Source organism: Homarus americanus, unplaced genomic scaffold (genome assembly GCF_018991925.1).
Source record: "Homarus americanus isolate GMGI-L3 unplaced genomic scaffold, GMGI_Hamer_2.0 scaffold7626, whole genome shotgun sequence".
In the NCBI taxonomy this organism is placed as follows: domain Eukaryota; kingdom Metazoa; phylum Arthropoda; class Malacostraca; order Decapoda; family Nephropidae; genus Homarus; species Homarus americanus.
The window spans coordinates 14,707,832-14,723,910 of record NW_024718273.1 but is presented as its reverse complement, the minus strand read 5'-3'; the positions used below and the strand labels follow the sequence as shown (position 1 = coordinate 14,723,910).

The 16,079-nt window shown below is 39.3% G+C and overlaps 1 protein-coding gene across 2 annotated transcripts in view; it reads left to right on the top strand.

Annotated features, from left to right (window-relative positions):
* The window catches only part of LOC121859438 (5'-AMP-activated protein kinase catalytic subunit alpha-2-like), a 29,169-nt gene extending 21,096 nt beyond the window's left edge, over positions 1-8,073 (top strand). For both annotated transcript variants that reach the window (XM_042356243.1, XM_042356242.1), the window contains 4 exons: positions 3,908-3,985; positions 4,488-4,558; positions 4,944-5,115; positions 5,653-8,073. In XM_042356243.1, the coding sequence (XP_042212177.1) occupies positions 3,908-3,985; positions 4,488-4,558; positions 4,944-5,115; positions 5,653-5,741 (410 nt within the window). In that variant the 3' untranslated portion in view covers positions 5,742-8,073. The remainder of the gene's footprint in view (positions 1-3,907; positions 3,986-4,487; positions 4,559-4,943; positions 5,116-5,652) is intronic.
* The last annotated feature ends 8,006 nt before the right edge of the window (positions 8,074-16,079 follow it).

The following is a 16,079-nucleotide window of genomic DNA, read 5'->3' as shown; positions in this document are numbered from 1 at the left end:
GAGGAATGGACCCAGCAAAGTTGCTGGTAGGGAATTTCGAGGCCACCAGTCTGTGGTTTATAAGTGGCGTGGATTGTAGAAGATGATCCGAATATTTCTCGAGTAATAGATGAGGGATATCCTGAACTGGATTCATTTGAAAATTTAAATTTATCTCTATAAACTTGGGTCCACACATTGTGTTGGAGTTGTAATTAACCGAGACCTCAATTTTCGTACCTAAGTTTCTGGGCTGCGTATATAAGTGCATTTTTTATGTAATAGTTACCATAATTTTTACTATTTGAGAGGATTCCATATTTAGTGTGACAAACAAATGTTTGTTTGCTTTTAAAAGTGTACGAGTTTTAAATAAAACACGTGACACTAACTGTTTTAGTGTCCTAAAAAATGTTGTATGCTGGGCAAAACAATGGGGCTTGTGCTTTTGATGTATGTATTGTGTTTAACAGTTTGGTTTTCAGCTTTTATGAAACAGTAAACTATGAGTGAAGTAAACTGCTTTTAGCTTAGATATGATATAACTTCGAGCAAATTATCTACAGTATTTACAAAGGAATAGATGTGCTAAGTCTAGCCAAGAAGTGGAATTGATACCAACAGTATAACATGAGCCTCTTGCTGTCTCTCTTATAATTTTTACCTCAGCTGGTCTATCACAGATACTTGTGTGTGCCCTAGTCTTAACATGGACAACGTACCTGTATAGAAAATAAATAAGAAGGCAGGAATCGGCTTTGCTTAAATTGACTAACAATGTGTTGAGCTTGCTTCACTTTGTGCCGAGGACCTCTTCGTCCACACTTGTGTAAGGTGGCTCGATTTTGTTTAAATTTATGTCCCTTTGAAAGTTATATCTATTCTGAGTTATAATTCGATATTATTGGCATCTCATATAGTATACTGTACTGTCTTACAATGGTTGACAAAAAGCATTTTCTGTTCGTGTTTTAACCAAAAACCACCGTTTGTTTTTTAACTTGTTTTAATGTTGGTTTTAATAAGTTTTACGTATTTGTTGCTCTTTTTATAACTGTTTATTATGCTACGAATCATAAACATTATATTCAGGGTTATTTAGCAATCATTATATTCTTTTCAATAAAACAAAAAATCACTTTACAAAGGCTAAATTTGAAAAACACAAACTCTGATCCATCATTCACTCATCCTACATGCTTAAAGGCAAAAATTAAGTTTACTATAAGTTCATCTTAAGTGCATGGAAATTTTTTTCTAATTTTACAGTTGAAAGTTTTGAAGATTTTATTTAAGTACAGTTGGAGAGAGAGAGAGATGGGCAGTGGCAACTTGGCTCCCCTGGGCCCATATAATACATGATCTTGAACATATTGGAAGCAGAGGCTCAGAGTCTAAACAGAAGCAGTTACCAGTTATACTGAACAGTGGCGACTTGGCTCACTTATTATCGGGATTTGAGAAAGTGCAGCCCTGTAAGAAAGCTTATTACCACCACTTTCACCAGTGTATAATAGTTCACATCCAAAATAGAAGATCTCCCACCCACATTTCAGGATACAATCATTCTGCCAAATTCTAAAATAGATATGTTAAGCCTCACTATTTCTTCTAATATGTCATGGAAGCCACACATCCACAACATTGCTAAAACTGCCTCCCAAAAGCTGGGAATGCTGTATAGATGCAGTAGCTACTTTACTCCTGAGCAGTTGCTTCAAGTTTATAAGGGATTCATTTGCCCTAACTGGGAGTACTGCTCTCATATTTGGGGTGGCTCTTCTTCTGTCCAACTGTTAGATAGGATGGAATCAAAGGCATTTTGTCTTATTAACTCTCCTCCTTTAGTTGATAATCTCCTCTCTTTCTCTTTGCCACAATGTTGCTTCACTCTCTCTCTTTTACAGGTACTTTAACGGGCAATGTTCAGTGAATTTGGCATCCTGTATACCGCCGGCAAGACAGTGGGCTCGTAACACTCATCTTGCCTGCGGTGCCCACCATTTCTGTCTGGATGTCTGTCACACTATAATAACCTGTTATAGTACATCCTACTTTCCTCACACAGCCACACTGTGGAATGCTCTGCCTCCTTCTGTGTTTCCATACTCTTACAATCTGTCTTACTTCAACAAGCGAGTTTCCCGGTATCTTCCTGGTGTAGAGTAATATAGTCTTTTTCTCTTCTATGTTTAATTTCTTTTTACTCTTATTTTTTGCTCCCCAGGCCCCGTTGTGGGTCGATGACCTGTGCCAGAGTGGGCTATTCCCCGTAAAATAAACAAAAACATAACGCATCTCTGTCCCACACCCACATTTATTTCAAATGTTTCATTTTCTTTCCCATTTAATCTTTCTGTTGCCCTGCTGTTCTCATCGAATGCTTTTACAGTACTTCATTTAATAGCCTTCCTCCCACCCCATACACTTGTGATTCCTCCCACCAAGTTTTTGGTGTACAGTACATAATGATTATGGTATAATCCAATAATAAAGAAAAGTGAATTGGATACAGTACAGTAATGATGTTTCTTATGAAAAGTTGTAGTGCTTGATTTCAGTGTGAGACTGCGAGGTCTATCCAACACGCGTGGTTTTAATTTTGTAGTGACTTACCATCAGTAAGCCTATTGCACTGTACATGTATACATTTTTAGATATTTTGTTTTCTCTGGATTTGATTGTTGATGAGGTTTCTCTGAAGAAGAAATGCAAAATATATCCATTTTACATTTTATTCTTTCCAATGAAATCAGGTGAATCTCTGAAATAGTAAACATATCAGCATTCCCACAGTCGAAATGCCTTGAGTCAGTGTCTTGCCACTGCTGCACCTTGCAATCCTGTGAGTCATGATAACTATAATACTACAAATATTTTCTTTTTACCTTCAGTTAACCACTTTCAATACAATACAGTATGTTGACAGAATTTTCATTATAAACTGACCAGATCCGGTACAGGGAGCCCTTAGATGTCTATCAGCACCTTGGTATGTTTTGCTGTGAAAAATATATAGCAGAATTTTCTTAAATTGAATCCTTGTAAATCGTGGACTGTCTGTTCCTAAACTTATCCATGCCATTCCTTTACATGGAGGCATGTGCTAAGAATGCCATTATAAGTGGAGTTAGAGGCCAGCCACACATATAACAAAATTACAGTGAGGATTTCAGACATCAGTAAACCATGCTCGTACATGCTCATGTATATTATACGGACTCGATATGTCATCATAATGAGGCCCTTCTTTATTTACTGATGACCAAACTGTTTCATTCTGGATTTTCAGATATTAAATCGCTGCTTTGTTTTAACTTCAATTCTGTACACCCATCTCATTTTGATTCTGCTGAAAGTAGGCTATAAATATTTACATAAGGATATTGAAATAATTTTACCATTTTTGTGAATGGGTAATCATGAACTGCAATTAATTTGTTTCTGCTCAGTGTAGCATATTGTGAAGCTTTAATTTATTGTGTGTGGTGTTTTACATGTAGTGTCCTGTTTTTTATTTGTTTATAACAAAAGAAAAACATAAGTGTATAGTGAATACAATCACTGAAATTGCATCCATTACACCATAAATGATGACATCTCAATTTAAATGTCATAAATTAATTGTAGTGTCAACCTTGGTGTAAATTCTTTGAGTTAAATATTAATTACAGTAACTGCAATTTTGAAACAAGAAAATTAAGTCTATTGTTTTCATTCTATCATCTCCAAATATAATGTATTTTATTAGTTTCAATCTTTATCTAAAATTAAAAAATTATCCCTTCAGTTTTTCGCGAACATAATTATGGTATGTCGATTTTTTTAATTGAAATTATCATCAGCAAGTTGTAATTATTCTGATAATAATTGTATACCATATTAATAGTGAGAGCGTGGTGTTGATTGCCTTGTATTGTTCCACCAGCTCTGAGGGAACGTGCTCTGAGTGGTGACCGGGGTGTGCCAAAAAATGCACCAGGAAAACGTGCGAAGTGGCATCTAGGTAAGTCACCATTTTGTGCTTCGACATTCTTAAAAAATTTTTTGGATAACTGGGAATTGTTTTTTGTAAAATGAAATATAAATTTACTGGAATTAGTATTGGTTAATGTTCATGTTAAAAGTACAGCAGCTGAGTGGATATAGCCCTTTTATTTTGTCTAAGGTTGCTAGATTGGCCACAAGGCATCCTTAGTTCATTCAATTGTAAACAGATACCTAACATTACAGTTGGAGAAATGATGGCAATCAAGAGTAGTGCTGGCCACACTGCCTCCTTGTCTTGTAAAAAAAATAGCACAGTGTACAGTTTGCTCCATCTTCACTGCTCCTTATGGGCTGTCAGGGCAGTAGGATTCACTTTCTTAATCTTGATGTGCAAATTATGAGTTTCAGATGTCATTATTACTGAGACTTATATAAGCTCTTTAAATTGAAGTATTCAGTTAAGTATATTGAAATTGCTACTTCTTAATGTTGAAAATGTCTTGTTACTTGGTTGACAGGTATTCGCTCCCAGAGTAAACCCCTGGACATAATGAGCGAGGTTTACAAGGCTATGAAGGTCCTTGGCTTTGTAAGTATAATGTGATTTATTGTGGTATTTAAATGTATAAAGCTCATCAAGAGTGGCATTTTACATTAAATTTTATATAATGTATTTTACATTATTGCTCTTTTGTTTTTGGTGCTTCAGTTGCACCTTTCATGAAGTCTTAGCTTTAGGTGCTTCATCTGCCTGATCTGTGAAGCACCATTCTATAGTTTATGCTTTCTACTTAGACAAACTTTAAGAATGTAGCATTTATGTCTTCTTTTGAATTCTGCTACCTGGGTGACATGATCATTGCTGGAGTTGGTGCCAAAGCTAGCTCGATTCCAAGAGACGAATCCCAAACTCGCCAATATGTTATGAGACGATGTTGACAAAAACAATTATTGGCAACACTTTTACCTTGCAGGAATGGAAGGTCGTCAATCCTTTTCACGTACGTGTGCGGCGAAAAAATCCTGTGACCAGTAATTACGTGCACATGGCTCTGCAACTGTATCAGGTGGACTACCGGTCACATCTACTTGACTTCAAAATAATATCCAATGACCCTAATGACACTACTATAATTGATAAGAAATGTAAGTGGTATAGGTATTAAGTTTTCAGTACAAAATACAGTATTTACACCTTAGCAAAATATATCTGGTAAAGCAGTTGTGATAAATGACAATACAGGTTGAGAATCCCCTATTAGAAATCCTTGGGTTGTCTGTCACAGATTCTTGAATTTTTTGTTTTCTGGAATTTTGGCATAATCAGCTTGAACCTCTCTGGGTGAACTACCCTGCACTCTAGTGGGAAAGAGCTTGTATGAATTAAAAAATCTGACTTCAGATGATAATAAGTACACGACTGTACTTAATTTTTGAATATTAATTAGTTTGTGCTGGACTTGGGAAAAAGAAAAATATGCAAGTTCTGTAGATAGATGGTATGGAGTGACAGAAGTTCTCTCTTGTCATGCTAAATGCAATTTATAAGTTAAATTTGTTTTAGATATCCATGAATCATGTCTGTCCTTTGTTAATTTATTAGCTGACACATTAAAACATTATTACTGAAGTGTCTTTGAAGTTGTAACACTGTACTTACCTTCAATTTTTCTTTCATCATAGCTGGAGACGAAGAAAACCAAAATCCTGGACATCATGTCATGGAGTTCTTTGAGATGTGTGCAGCACTTATCACCGAACTGGCACGATAAACTGAATTGCCTTGCAGCTTCATTATTGAGACCTGTTGTGCCTACAGACTCATTCAGTGTATGTCTGATGATGTGGTAAATTGGATAGCCTGTTTATATGGTTAGCAATTTAAGTGAAATGTATAACTTCATATCTATTAGTTAACCTTTCTCCTACAATTGTAGGAGAGAGTGATACAAGACAGGTGTAGGTAGATATAGCAAAGGACTAAAACTACAGGTAGAATTAAATTACTCTTATCAGTTTCTTAAATTTTCAATTTGAATAGCTTATGAAATTAGGGTTTTATTCTTATCTCACTGGGCACAACTTAGAAATATTTACATAACACTAGATTTGGAATGGCAATTTGGAACAATATGTTGTGTTATTCATAAGGGAAAAATTACCATTTGGTATTTGCAAGATTGAAAGTTATTAAAGATGAGGCACCAGAATATTTTGTGGTGGGCTTGAGAAATGATTAGGTGCTTGCTTTTATATACAGTAGATTGTGTGTGTGTGAGTGAGTGAGATGATTTTTTTTGTGTACAGTTATTATTTGCCTTTTATTTGTTAAATATTAGAAATTACAAAAAAGAGGTGGACTGTAAATAGTTATATATGTGTAAATTACTATTTGCTTTTGTTTTTGATAGGAATGGACATATTATAATTATCATTTACAAGTAAGTAAATTCAGTGAAGTTATAAACCCTCAAATCTGGGACCCTTGGGACAAGACCAAACCAGTTTCAAGGCTTTTCCAGTTTCCTGGTACGACGATGTTACTCAGGGCCTACCAGGAGACTGTGTCAAGATTTGCCTCCACACACTCACACAAACTCAGTTGAATGATTGCTTTACATTTTGTATAATAAAATAAAATAAAACACAGTTGTATGCATACAGTACTGTATATTTAAAATAAAAAAAGATAGATTAAATATATTTCATTTAGAAGTTGAGATTTCTCTTAAGACGAGTTAAATAGGTTTGTTTACATCCCGGCAGCTTCTAGTGACTCACGACATTGCTAGTAGTAGTCAGTGAGGTAACTTACGTCAGATGCTGCTTTTTTGCACATAGCCCATGTGAGAACAAGTAGTGTGTGGTAACATTAGCCTCTGTCATAACTTACCTCAAACTATTGGTTTAGCCCTTAAATGACAGGATTGCCTATAGATGAATTTTTTTCCATTGTGGAAATCCTCTACTGTACAGTAAACCCTCAAGATTCACGAGTTTAACTTTCACGGATTTGATTATTCACAGGCACAACCATTGTATACCTGCTCATCATTCTTGGGCATGAGGTTTGGTTATTCATGGCTTGTTGACTCGTTTTCCCATAGTTCAGCAGGACTCTTGTGTTTATTGTCCACGACTGTACCGTGTGGCACGTCATGCATCATAGCTTGCTCTCTCGGTCTCCTGCAGCTCAGCTATTTGTTAGGCTGTTCTTGCTCTTTTTGGTGACTTATTGCCCTTAGTGATGCCTCCTAAGTGTACAATAAGTGGATCAAGTAAAAAAGTGGAGTTGCTTGGTCACCTTGCTAGGGGTAATACTGTGGCGGGTATGGGATGCCATTATGGTGTTAACAAGTCTATTATTGAGAAAGTTACACTATTTATGATGTATCCAGCATCACAAGAGGCTGATCTTACGAAAATGTATTCGAAAATGGACAGGTACTGACAGCGTTATGACCCCATAACCCCAGCCCTGTCAAGTCTTAGCCTCTATATTTATACAGTAATAAGAAAAAAATATATTGATATCTAATGTTAAGTTTCTTATAAGAAATAGTTTGTCTTGAAATTTTTCATTTCGCTGAAACATTGCAAATGGTTAAAGTACAGTTTATATATATATATATATATATATATATATATATATATATATATATATATATATATATATATATATATATATATATATATATATATATATATATATATATATAATTATTTTATTATTTTTTCTGTTACTGAATGTTATGTTGTTTATGATGAATTGTACACCTTAAGAGGCTGACCCATGTGGCAATACCTAACCCCCACTCTCCACCTGTTACATGTGCAATACCAACTCTGCTAGTGTTCATGGCTCTTGTTAGGCATACAGAGAATTTGAATACACCACTATTTAAAGGTGAGGGAAGCTTGTCCTTTTCATTAGAAATTAAAAAAAGCATTTTTTGAAACTGGCATATCTTCATGTCAGGACAGATTACTTATTTAAAAAGCCAGCTCTCGTTTAAGATTTAATTTGTTCAATATTAATTTCAAAAGCTGTGTGAAAACAATTGTATTTTATTAATAAAAATAAACAAAGATAATCAAGGTACAGTATTGGGCTATTTATTCAATGAAACAATAATTGTTTATGAACTCACAACTACTGGCAAATATCGTGACACTGAAGCTGTTGGGATGTAAACAAATTCATTTAACTTGCATTTAGAGAACTCAACAATTTTTACTTTGTTATTTAAGAAGTAAAACACCTTCAACTGAGCTTGTCTGGAAGCAAAACTTGAATTAGCAAGAGAAGAAATTTTTACCTAAACCATGAAAGAAAATGTCTGGCTTTTGAAAATCTGTGGTTGAGGGTCTGTATTGTGCTGTATTGTATCTGTATTAATTTGTGAAATTTTGAAGGCTTTATAACTATCTTTACCCATATCTTAATGCAATTTAATTATACATCTTGAAGATAATATGTCTATTAATATTGTACTGTAATCTGCAAAGTTAATATGAATGTTTATTATACTGCATTTTATAGTACAGTACTGTACATAAATTTAGCCATGTTACAATTTGTTGTGTGGGCCTTACATTATTCACACTCTTTAGAACACAGCATTCTTTTTTTGACACTTGGCCCTCACTGTCCAGTATAGTTAACAAAATCAATTACTGTACAGGGGGCCCCCGGGTTATGTTCATGAGGACGTTCGTAAGTTGGATTTGTGCATACCGTACTTACAGAGCAATGTTTAAAATCCCACTAAATCCTTGCCTAAGTCCTAATATACATCTAAAGTCACTTAATTTAAGACAAAAGAAGAAATAGAATGACAAACTACATTAAATTAAAGTAAAAAAATAAGTACAGTACAGTACTATAAATAACTATCTATTCATAAATGGAAGAAATATATTGATAGATATACTGTAAACTGTATATATATATATATATATATATATATATATATATATATATATATATATATATATATATATATATATATATATATATATATATATATATATATATATATATATATATATATATATATATTGTGTCTATACATTTACAGTACTCTTCAGTGTTTAAATGTTTGGATTGAGTATATTAACATGTTGACATCTCATATATTCATTGTTTCAGTTGCTTTGGATTTATCGGACTTGATTATGATTGTACATAAATATTCTCATACTGTGGGTTTTGGGCTTGAAAACGCAAAATTGGGGCTATTTTTCAATTCTGCTTGTGTTAAATTTCTGCCTTACAAACGGTTTGATTTTAATCTTGCATTTTTCTTTAGTGATAGTTATAAATCACATGCCTAGTTATATTATGGTTAAAGTACAAAATAACATTGACTTAGCTACATTCATTTTGTTATGCTTTATGAAATTATATATATCCTGTTGCCTTAAAAAGAGGTAATTAAAAATTGCAATGTTTTCATTTTATATTTACTGCACTTGTAATGTCTTTTACAGTACAGTATTTAAAAGATGAAGTAGGCAGAATATTTTTCAATATTACCACCTAACAAATAATCTAAATTGGGATATTGGGATATAAAGATGATACTGAATGTGAAATTCTTTGACAACAAAAACAGATAAGCAGGTCTTCTGTGAACAAGTTGTTACACAATCTCAAGTCTGGATTGGGAACTAAATGAATGTTGCCTGTAACCAAATTGACCTCTTTGTTTTATTCCAATGTTTCATGATATACCTAATATTTTTATCCTTTCCTCTTATGATCAGTCTTGACTCATATGATCATTTAATCCACTTTTCTCTAAAAACTGTCAAAGATGGTAAATTTACTTACTTGGACACAATTTCACATCAGTCTACTTTTGTGTGTGTTTACTCTAATGCATGTCTTCACCTTTAAGAGTAACAGTGGATATCTCTATATTTAAACTTTAAGTCTCACAATTTTGGTGTATTAAGGGAATATTGTGATCTGTGAAGAATAATTCTAGCTGGTAAGATAGTTTAAATATTTTTGTATCTGTTTCATTTATCTCCATTGTAAATATTGAAGAAGGTGAGTGGCTTCAGCAGGAGACGAAGTAACAAGTACTGTACAGTATCAACTAATTCTAACAGAAAATGCCCTTAGTGTAAAAACATGTAAAATTACAAAGAACTCCTAGTTTTGGCAATTTGAGTATCATTGTATTTTCAGATTTTCCTCTACACTTTTTTCACTTTTAATTTGTTGTTTGTACAATAGTATATCAGATTCTCTCGTTTTGTATTTCCTTAAATTACTACAGGATACGAGTCATAGTAGTAGTAAACAGTGTGTAGGGTTTTGTATAATGGTACTGTATAAAAAATCATTGTTTTATTGAAGAACTTAAATATGATAAAAATATTAACCTTTGGTATTAGTCATTAATTAATTAACCTTGTTCATTGTGTACCTTATACAAAATAAATCGATACGATCATCACAAAGAGGAGATGGGACGCCACTGTTATCAGTGTTTACACCCATAATGTCCGTTATCCACCTGAAACTGAAGAAAATAAGACCCTGGTTGTTGTAATGAATATGTGGCCCACGATTCGATTGCAGAGTAATTAGTGGCCAAAATGACCCTTGAAAGATTTTACCGACATTTTTCAATGCTAATTACTCAACTAAGGGTTTCTTTATTTGAGTCCCCGTCTGAAGAGTCTGTTCTCATCACTTCAGGACGTCTGAGTTCTCCATTTTCTCTCAATCTTAGAGTGCACCCCTGAGACTTGGTTATTCCTTAGTATTGACACAGAATTACATACCACCGCTCCCTTCCTCCACATACTACACCTCCCTCCCTCCACATACAACGACTCCCTCCCTCCACATACCACGACTCCCTCCCTCCCTCCCTCCACATACCACGACTCCCTCCCTCCCTCCACATACCATGTCTCCATCCCTGCACATACCACTTCTTCCGCCCCATCATGGAAGTAGATTATCGACTTTTTGGGAGATGTAAACATGTTTTCCAAAGATTTATCATAGAAAACGGGAAATTTGTATCACAAAATGTGAAATATTTCTACTTAATGGAAAAGTTGGTTATCTACTTAATATAGAAAACGGGAAATTTGTACCATAAAAAATGGGAAATATCTACTTTCCAGGAAAGTTGGTTATCTACTTTCCAGGAAAGTTGGTTATCTACTTTCCAGGAAAGTTGGTTATCTACTTTTCGGGAAAGTAGATTTTCGACTTTTCGTGGAGGTAGATTATCGACTTTTGGGGAGATATTAACATATTTTCCAAAGTAGATTATCATAAAAACGAAATTTTTTTGGGTTGTTTAACGAAATTGTATCATACAAAATGGGAAATATCTACTTTCGGGAAAGTTGGTTTATCTACTTTCCCGAAAGTAGATAGATTTTCTACTTTTCGGGAAAAGTAAATTATCGACTTTTCGGAGTAGATTTTCGAATTTTGAAATATTACCTAATTTTGCGAAGTAGATTATCATAGAAAACGGAGAAATTTGTATCATAAAAATGGGAAATATCTACTTTCCGGAAAGTTGGTTATCTACTTTCCGAAAAGTAGATAGATTTTCTACTTTTCGGAAAGTAGATTATCGACTTCCTCTACACTACCTCCCACCTCTACACTACCTCCACCTCCCCACTACCTCCACCTCCTAATACCTCCCACCTCTACACTACCTGCCCAACACTACCTGCACCCACAACACTACCTCCACCTCCTACACTCCTGCACCTCTACTACTCCACCTCCACACTACCTGCACCTCTACACCTGTACACTACCTCCACCTCTACCTCCTACACTGCCTCCCACCACCACACTACAACACTACACTACTTGCACCTCTACCTCTACCTCCTCTACACCACTACACCTGTACACTACGTGCACCTCTACACTACCTCTACATTATCTCACTACCTCCACCTTCCACCTCTACCTCCTGCCACACTACCTCCACCTCTACACAACCTCACTTTTACCTCTACACTACCTCCACCTCTGCACTACATACACCACCACGCTACCTCAAATCTACCTCCCTCCTCTACACACCACCACCACCACACTACCTCCCACCTCTACACTACCTGCCTCTACCTGCCTCCTACCCACCTCCTACTACCTGCACTAAACTACCTGCCTTTACACTACCTGCCTTTTACCTCTACCTCCCACCTCTAAATACCTCCTCTACATACCTCCCACCTCTACCTACCTCCACCCACCACACTACCTGCACCTCTATACAACCTCCACCACCACCTCCACCTCTACATTATCTCACCTCTACACTACCTCCCACCTCTATCTACCTCCACCTCACACTACACCCTTACACTACCTCTACCTCCCACCTCTACTACCTCCCACCACCACACACCTCTACTCTTCCCACACCCACACTACCTGCACCTCTATACAACCTGCATCTCTGCACTACCTCCTCTACACTACCTCCACCACCACACTACCTGTACCTCTCCCCTACCTCCACACCCCTACTGCACCTCTACCCTGCCTCCCACCACCACACTACATGCCTCTACACTACCTGCACCTCTACCTCCCTCCCACCCACTACCTCCCTGCTCCAATACCTCCAACTTTACACACCTCCACCTCTCCCCTCCTCCTCCTTACTACCATCCCACTACCTCCACCTCTACACTACCTCCACCTTTACACCTCCACCTCTACCCAGCCTGCATCTCTACACCTCCCACCTCTACACTACCTCCACCACCCAGCTCTACACTACACTCCCACCACACTGCCCCTCTAAACTACCTCCCACAGTGCCTGCACCTCCCTAACCTCCACCTCTACACCTCCACCTCCCTGCCTCCACCTCCCACACTACTGCACCTCCTACAACCTCCATCTACCTGCCTCTACACTGCCTCCACCACCACACTACCTCCACCTCCTCCACACTACCTCCACCTTTACTACCTCCCACCTCTACACTACCTCCACCACCCACACTACCTCCCACCTCCTACAACCTCACTTCTACTACCTCCTCTACATCCACCACCACGCATACCTCAAATCTACACTACCTGCACCTCTCTCTACCACCACCACACAACCTCCCTCTACACTGCCTGCCTCTACACTACCTCTACACTACCTGCACCTCTACCTCCCACCACCACACCTCCACCTCCCCACTACCTCCCACCTTTGCCTACCTCCCACCTCTACACACTACCTCCCACCCACCTCCCACCTCTACACAACCTCACACCTCGACACTACCTACACCTCTACACACCACACCTACCTCCAAATCTACACTACGTGCACCTCTACACTACCACCACCACTACCTCTACACACACACCTCTACCTCTACACTACCTCCACCTCTATACTACCTCGCTTTCTTACTGCACCTTTACACTACCTGCTACACTACCTGCCTCACACTACTCACCCCCACTAAAATGCCTCCACCTGCCTCCACCTCTACACACCTCCCACCACCACACACCTGCACCTCTACACAACCTCCACCACCACACCTGCACCTCTAAACACCTCCACCTCTACACTACCTCCCACCTCCTACACTACCTGCACCTCTACACTACCTCCACCTCCCACACTACCTGCTCCTTACACTACCTGCCTCCTACCTCCCACCTCTACCTCCACCACCACACTCACCTCCTTCCCACCACCACACTACCTGCACCTCTACAACCTGCATCTCTGCCTGCCTCCCCTCTACTACCTCCCACCACCACTACCTGCCTCTGCACACCTCCCACCACTACCTGCACCTCCCACTACCTCCCACACACACTACATGCACCTCTACACACCTGCACCTCTACTACCTCCTCCACCCATCACCTCTCCAATGCCCTCAACTTCCTACCTCCACCTCTACACTACCTCCCACCTCTTCACTACCACCACCCCACACTACCTCCACCTCTACTACCTCCACCTTTACACTACCTCCCTCACACAACCTGCATGTCTACTACCTCACCTCTACACTACCTCCCACCACCACACTACCTGCAGCTCCTAAACTACCTCCACCACCTAAAACTACCTCCACCACCACAGTACCTCTAAACCTCCCACCTCTACACTACCTCCACCTCTACACACCTCAACTCTACACTACCTCCCTCTACCTCTACAATACCTCCCACATCTACACTACCTGCACAACACTACCTCCACCTCTACACTCCTGCCTCTACCTACCTCCCACCTCCCTGCACCTCTACACACCTCTACCTCCCTCTACCTCCCCACCTCCCACCTACACACTTCCCACCTCCTGCACCTCTACCTGCATCTCTCACACCTCTACACTACCCCTCCCCACCACTCTACCTGCACCTCCTACTATCCCACCTCTACACTACCTCCACCACCACACACACCTCCCACCTCTACTACATCCACCACCACACTTCATCCCAAATCTGCACTACCTGCACCTCTGCTCTACCTGCCACAACCTCTACACTACCTGCCTCCTACACTACCTGCACCTCTACACCTGCACCTCTACACTACCTCCCACCCACCTCCACCTCCTCCACCACCACACTACCTCACCTCTACAACCTCACTTGCCCACACTACCTCCCACCTCCTACCATCCCACCACATACTGCAAATCTACTACCTGCACCTCTACACACACCACCACCACTGCCTCCACCTCTACACTACCTGCACCTCTACACTACCTGCACCTCTCTTACCTCCCACCTCTACACCTCCCACCCACACACTACCTCCACCTCTACACTACCTCCACCTCCACCACTACCTCCACCTCTATACTACCTCCACCTCTACACTACGTCCACCTCTACACTACCTGCACCTCTACACTACCTCCACCTCTATACTACTTGCACCACTAAACAACCTGCACCTTTACACTACCTGCACCTCTACACTACCTCCACCTCTACACTACCTCCACCACCACACTACCTCCACCTCTACACTACCTGCACCTCTACACTACCTCCACCACCATACTACCCCACTTTTCACTCTACTACACTGCACCTCCTATCACTATGCACCACTACACTACTTGCCTCTACTACCTGCCACCACACTACCTCCACCTCTACACTACACCTTTACACTACCTCCACCACCACACTACCTGCCTCTACACTACCTGCCTCTACACCTCCACCTCCTACCTCCACCCACTACCTGCCACTACACTACCTGAACCTCTACACTACCTCCACCTCTACACTACCTCCCAGCACCACACCTGCACCACACTACACTACCTACGCCTCTACACCTGCCTCTACTCCCACCTCTACCTGCCTCTACTATCCCCACCTCTACTACCTGCACCACTACACTACCTGCCTTTATCCTACCTGCCTGCCTCTACACTACATCACCTCTACCTACCTCCACCACCACCTACCTCCACCTCTACACTACCTCCACCACACTACCTCCCTCCCACCTCCACCCACCACACTACCTCCCACCTCTACACCTCCCACCACCACACTACCTCCACCTCTAAACTACCTCCACCTTTACCTCCACCTCTACATCCTCACCTCTACTATCACCACTACATACCTCCACCACCACACTACTCCCTCTACACTACCTCCCACCACCACACTACCCTGCACCTCTACCTGCACCTCTACACTACCTCCCACCTCTACACCTCCCACCTCTACACACCTCCACCTCTACACTACCTCCACCACCACACTACCTCACCTCTACTTAGAATATAGTTATCACGTCTACCCAGATCCCAACAGGTAACAAAAAAAAAAAAAAAAAACAAAGATGACCGGACTATAAAAGGGGTGAATAAAGGATGCAGAGTTTCGTTGTATATAATAGAGTACCGTCCTTAACAAAATATTCAGCTTATAAATTACACTTAACCAAGCTTAACCTAAACATTAACACAGTACTTTATATTAATAAACATAAAAACAATCTAAAATGTAAGTGGAGCGTAGAAGTGCACAAGATACTGACACTTAAGTGAGGAGCTGAGATAGCTGTGAAGTAAGGCTAGTATTGAAAGGCGATGAAG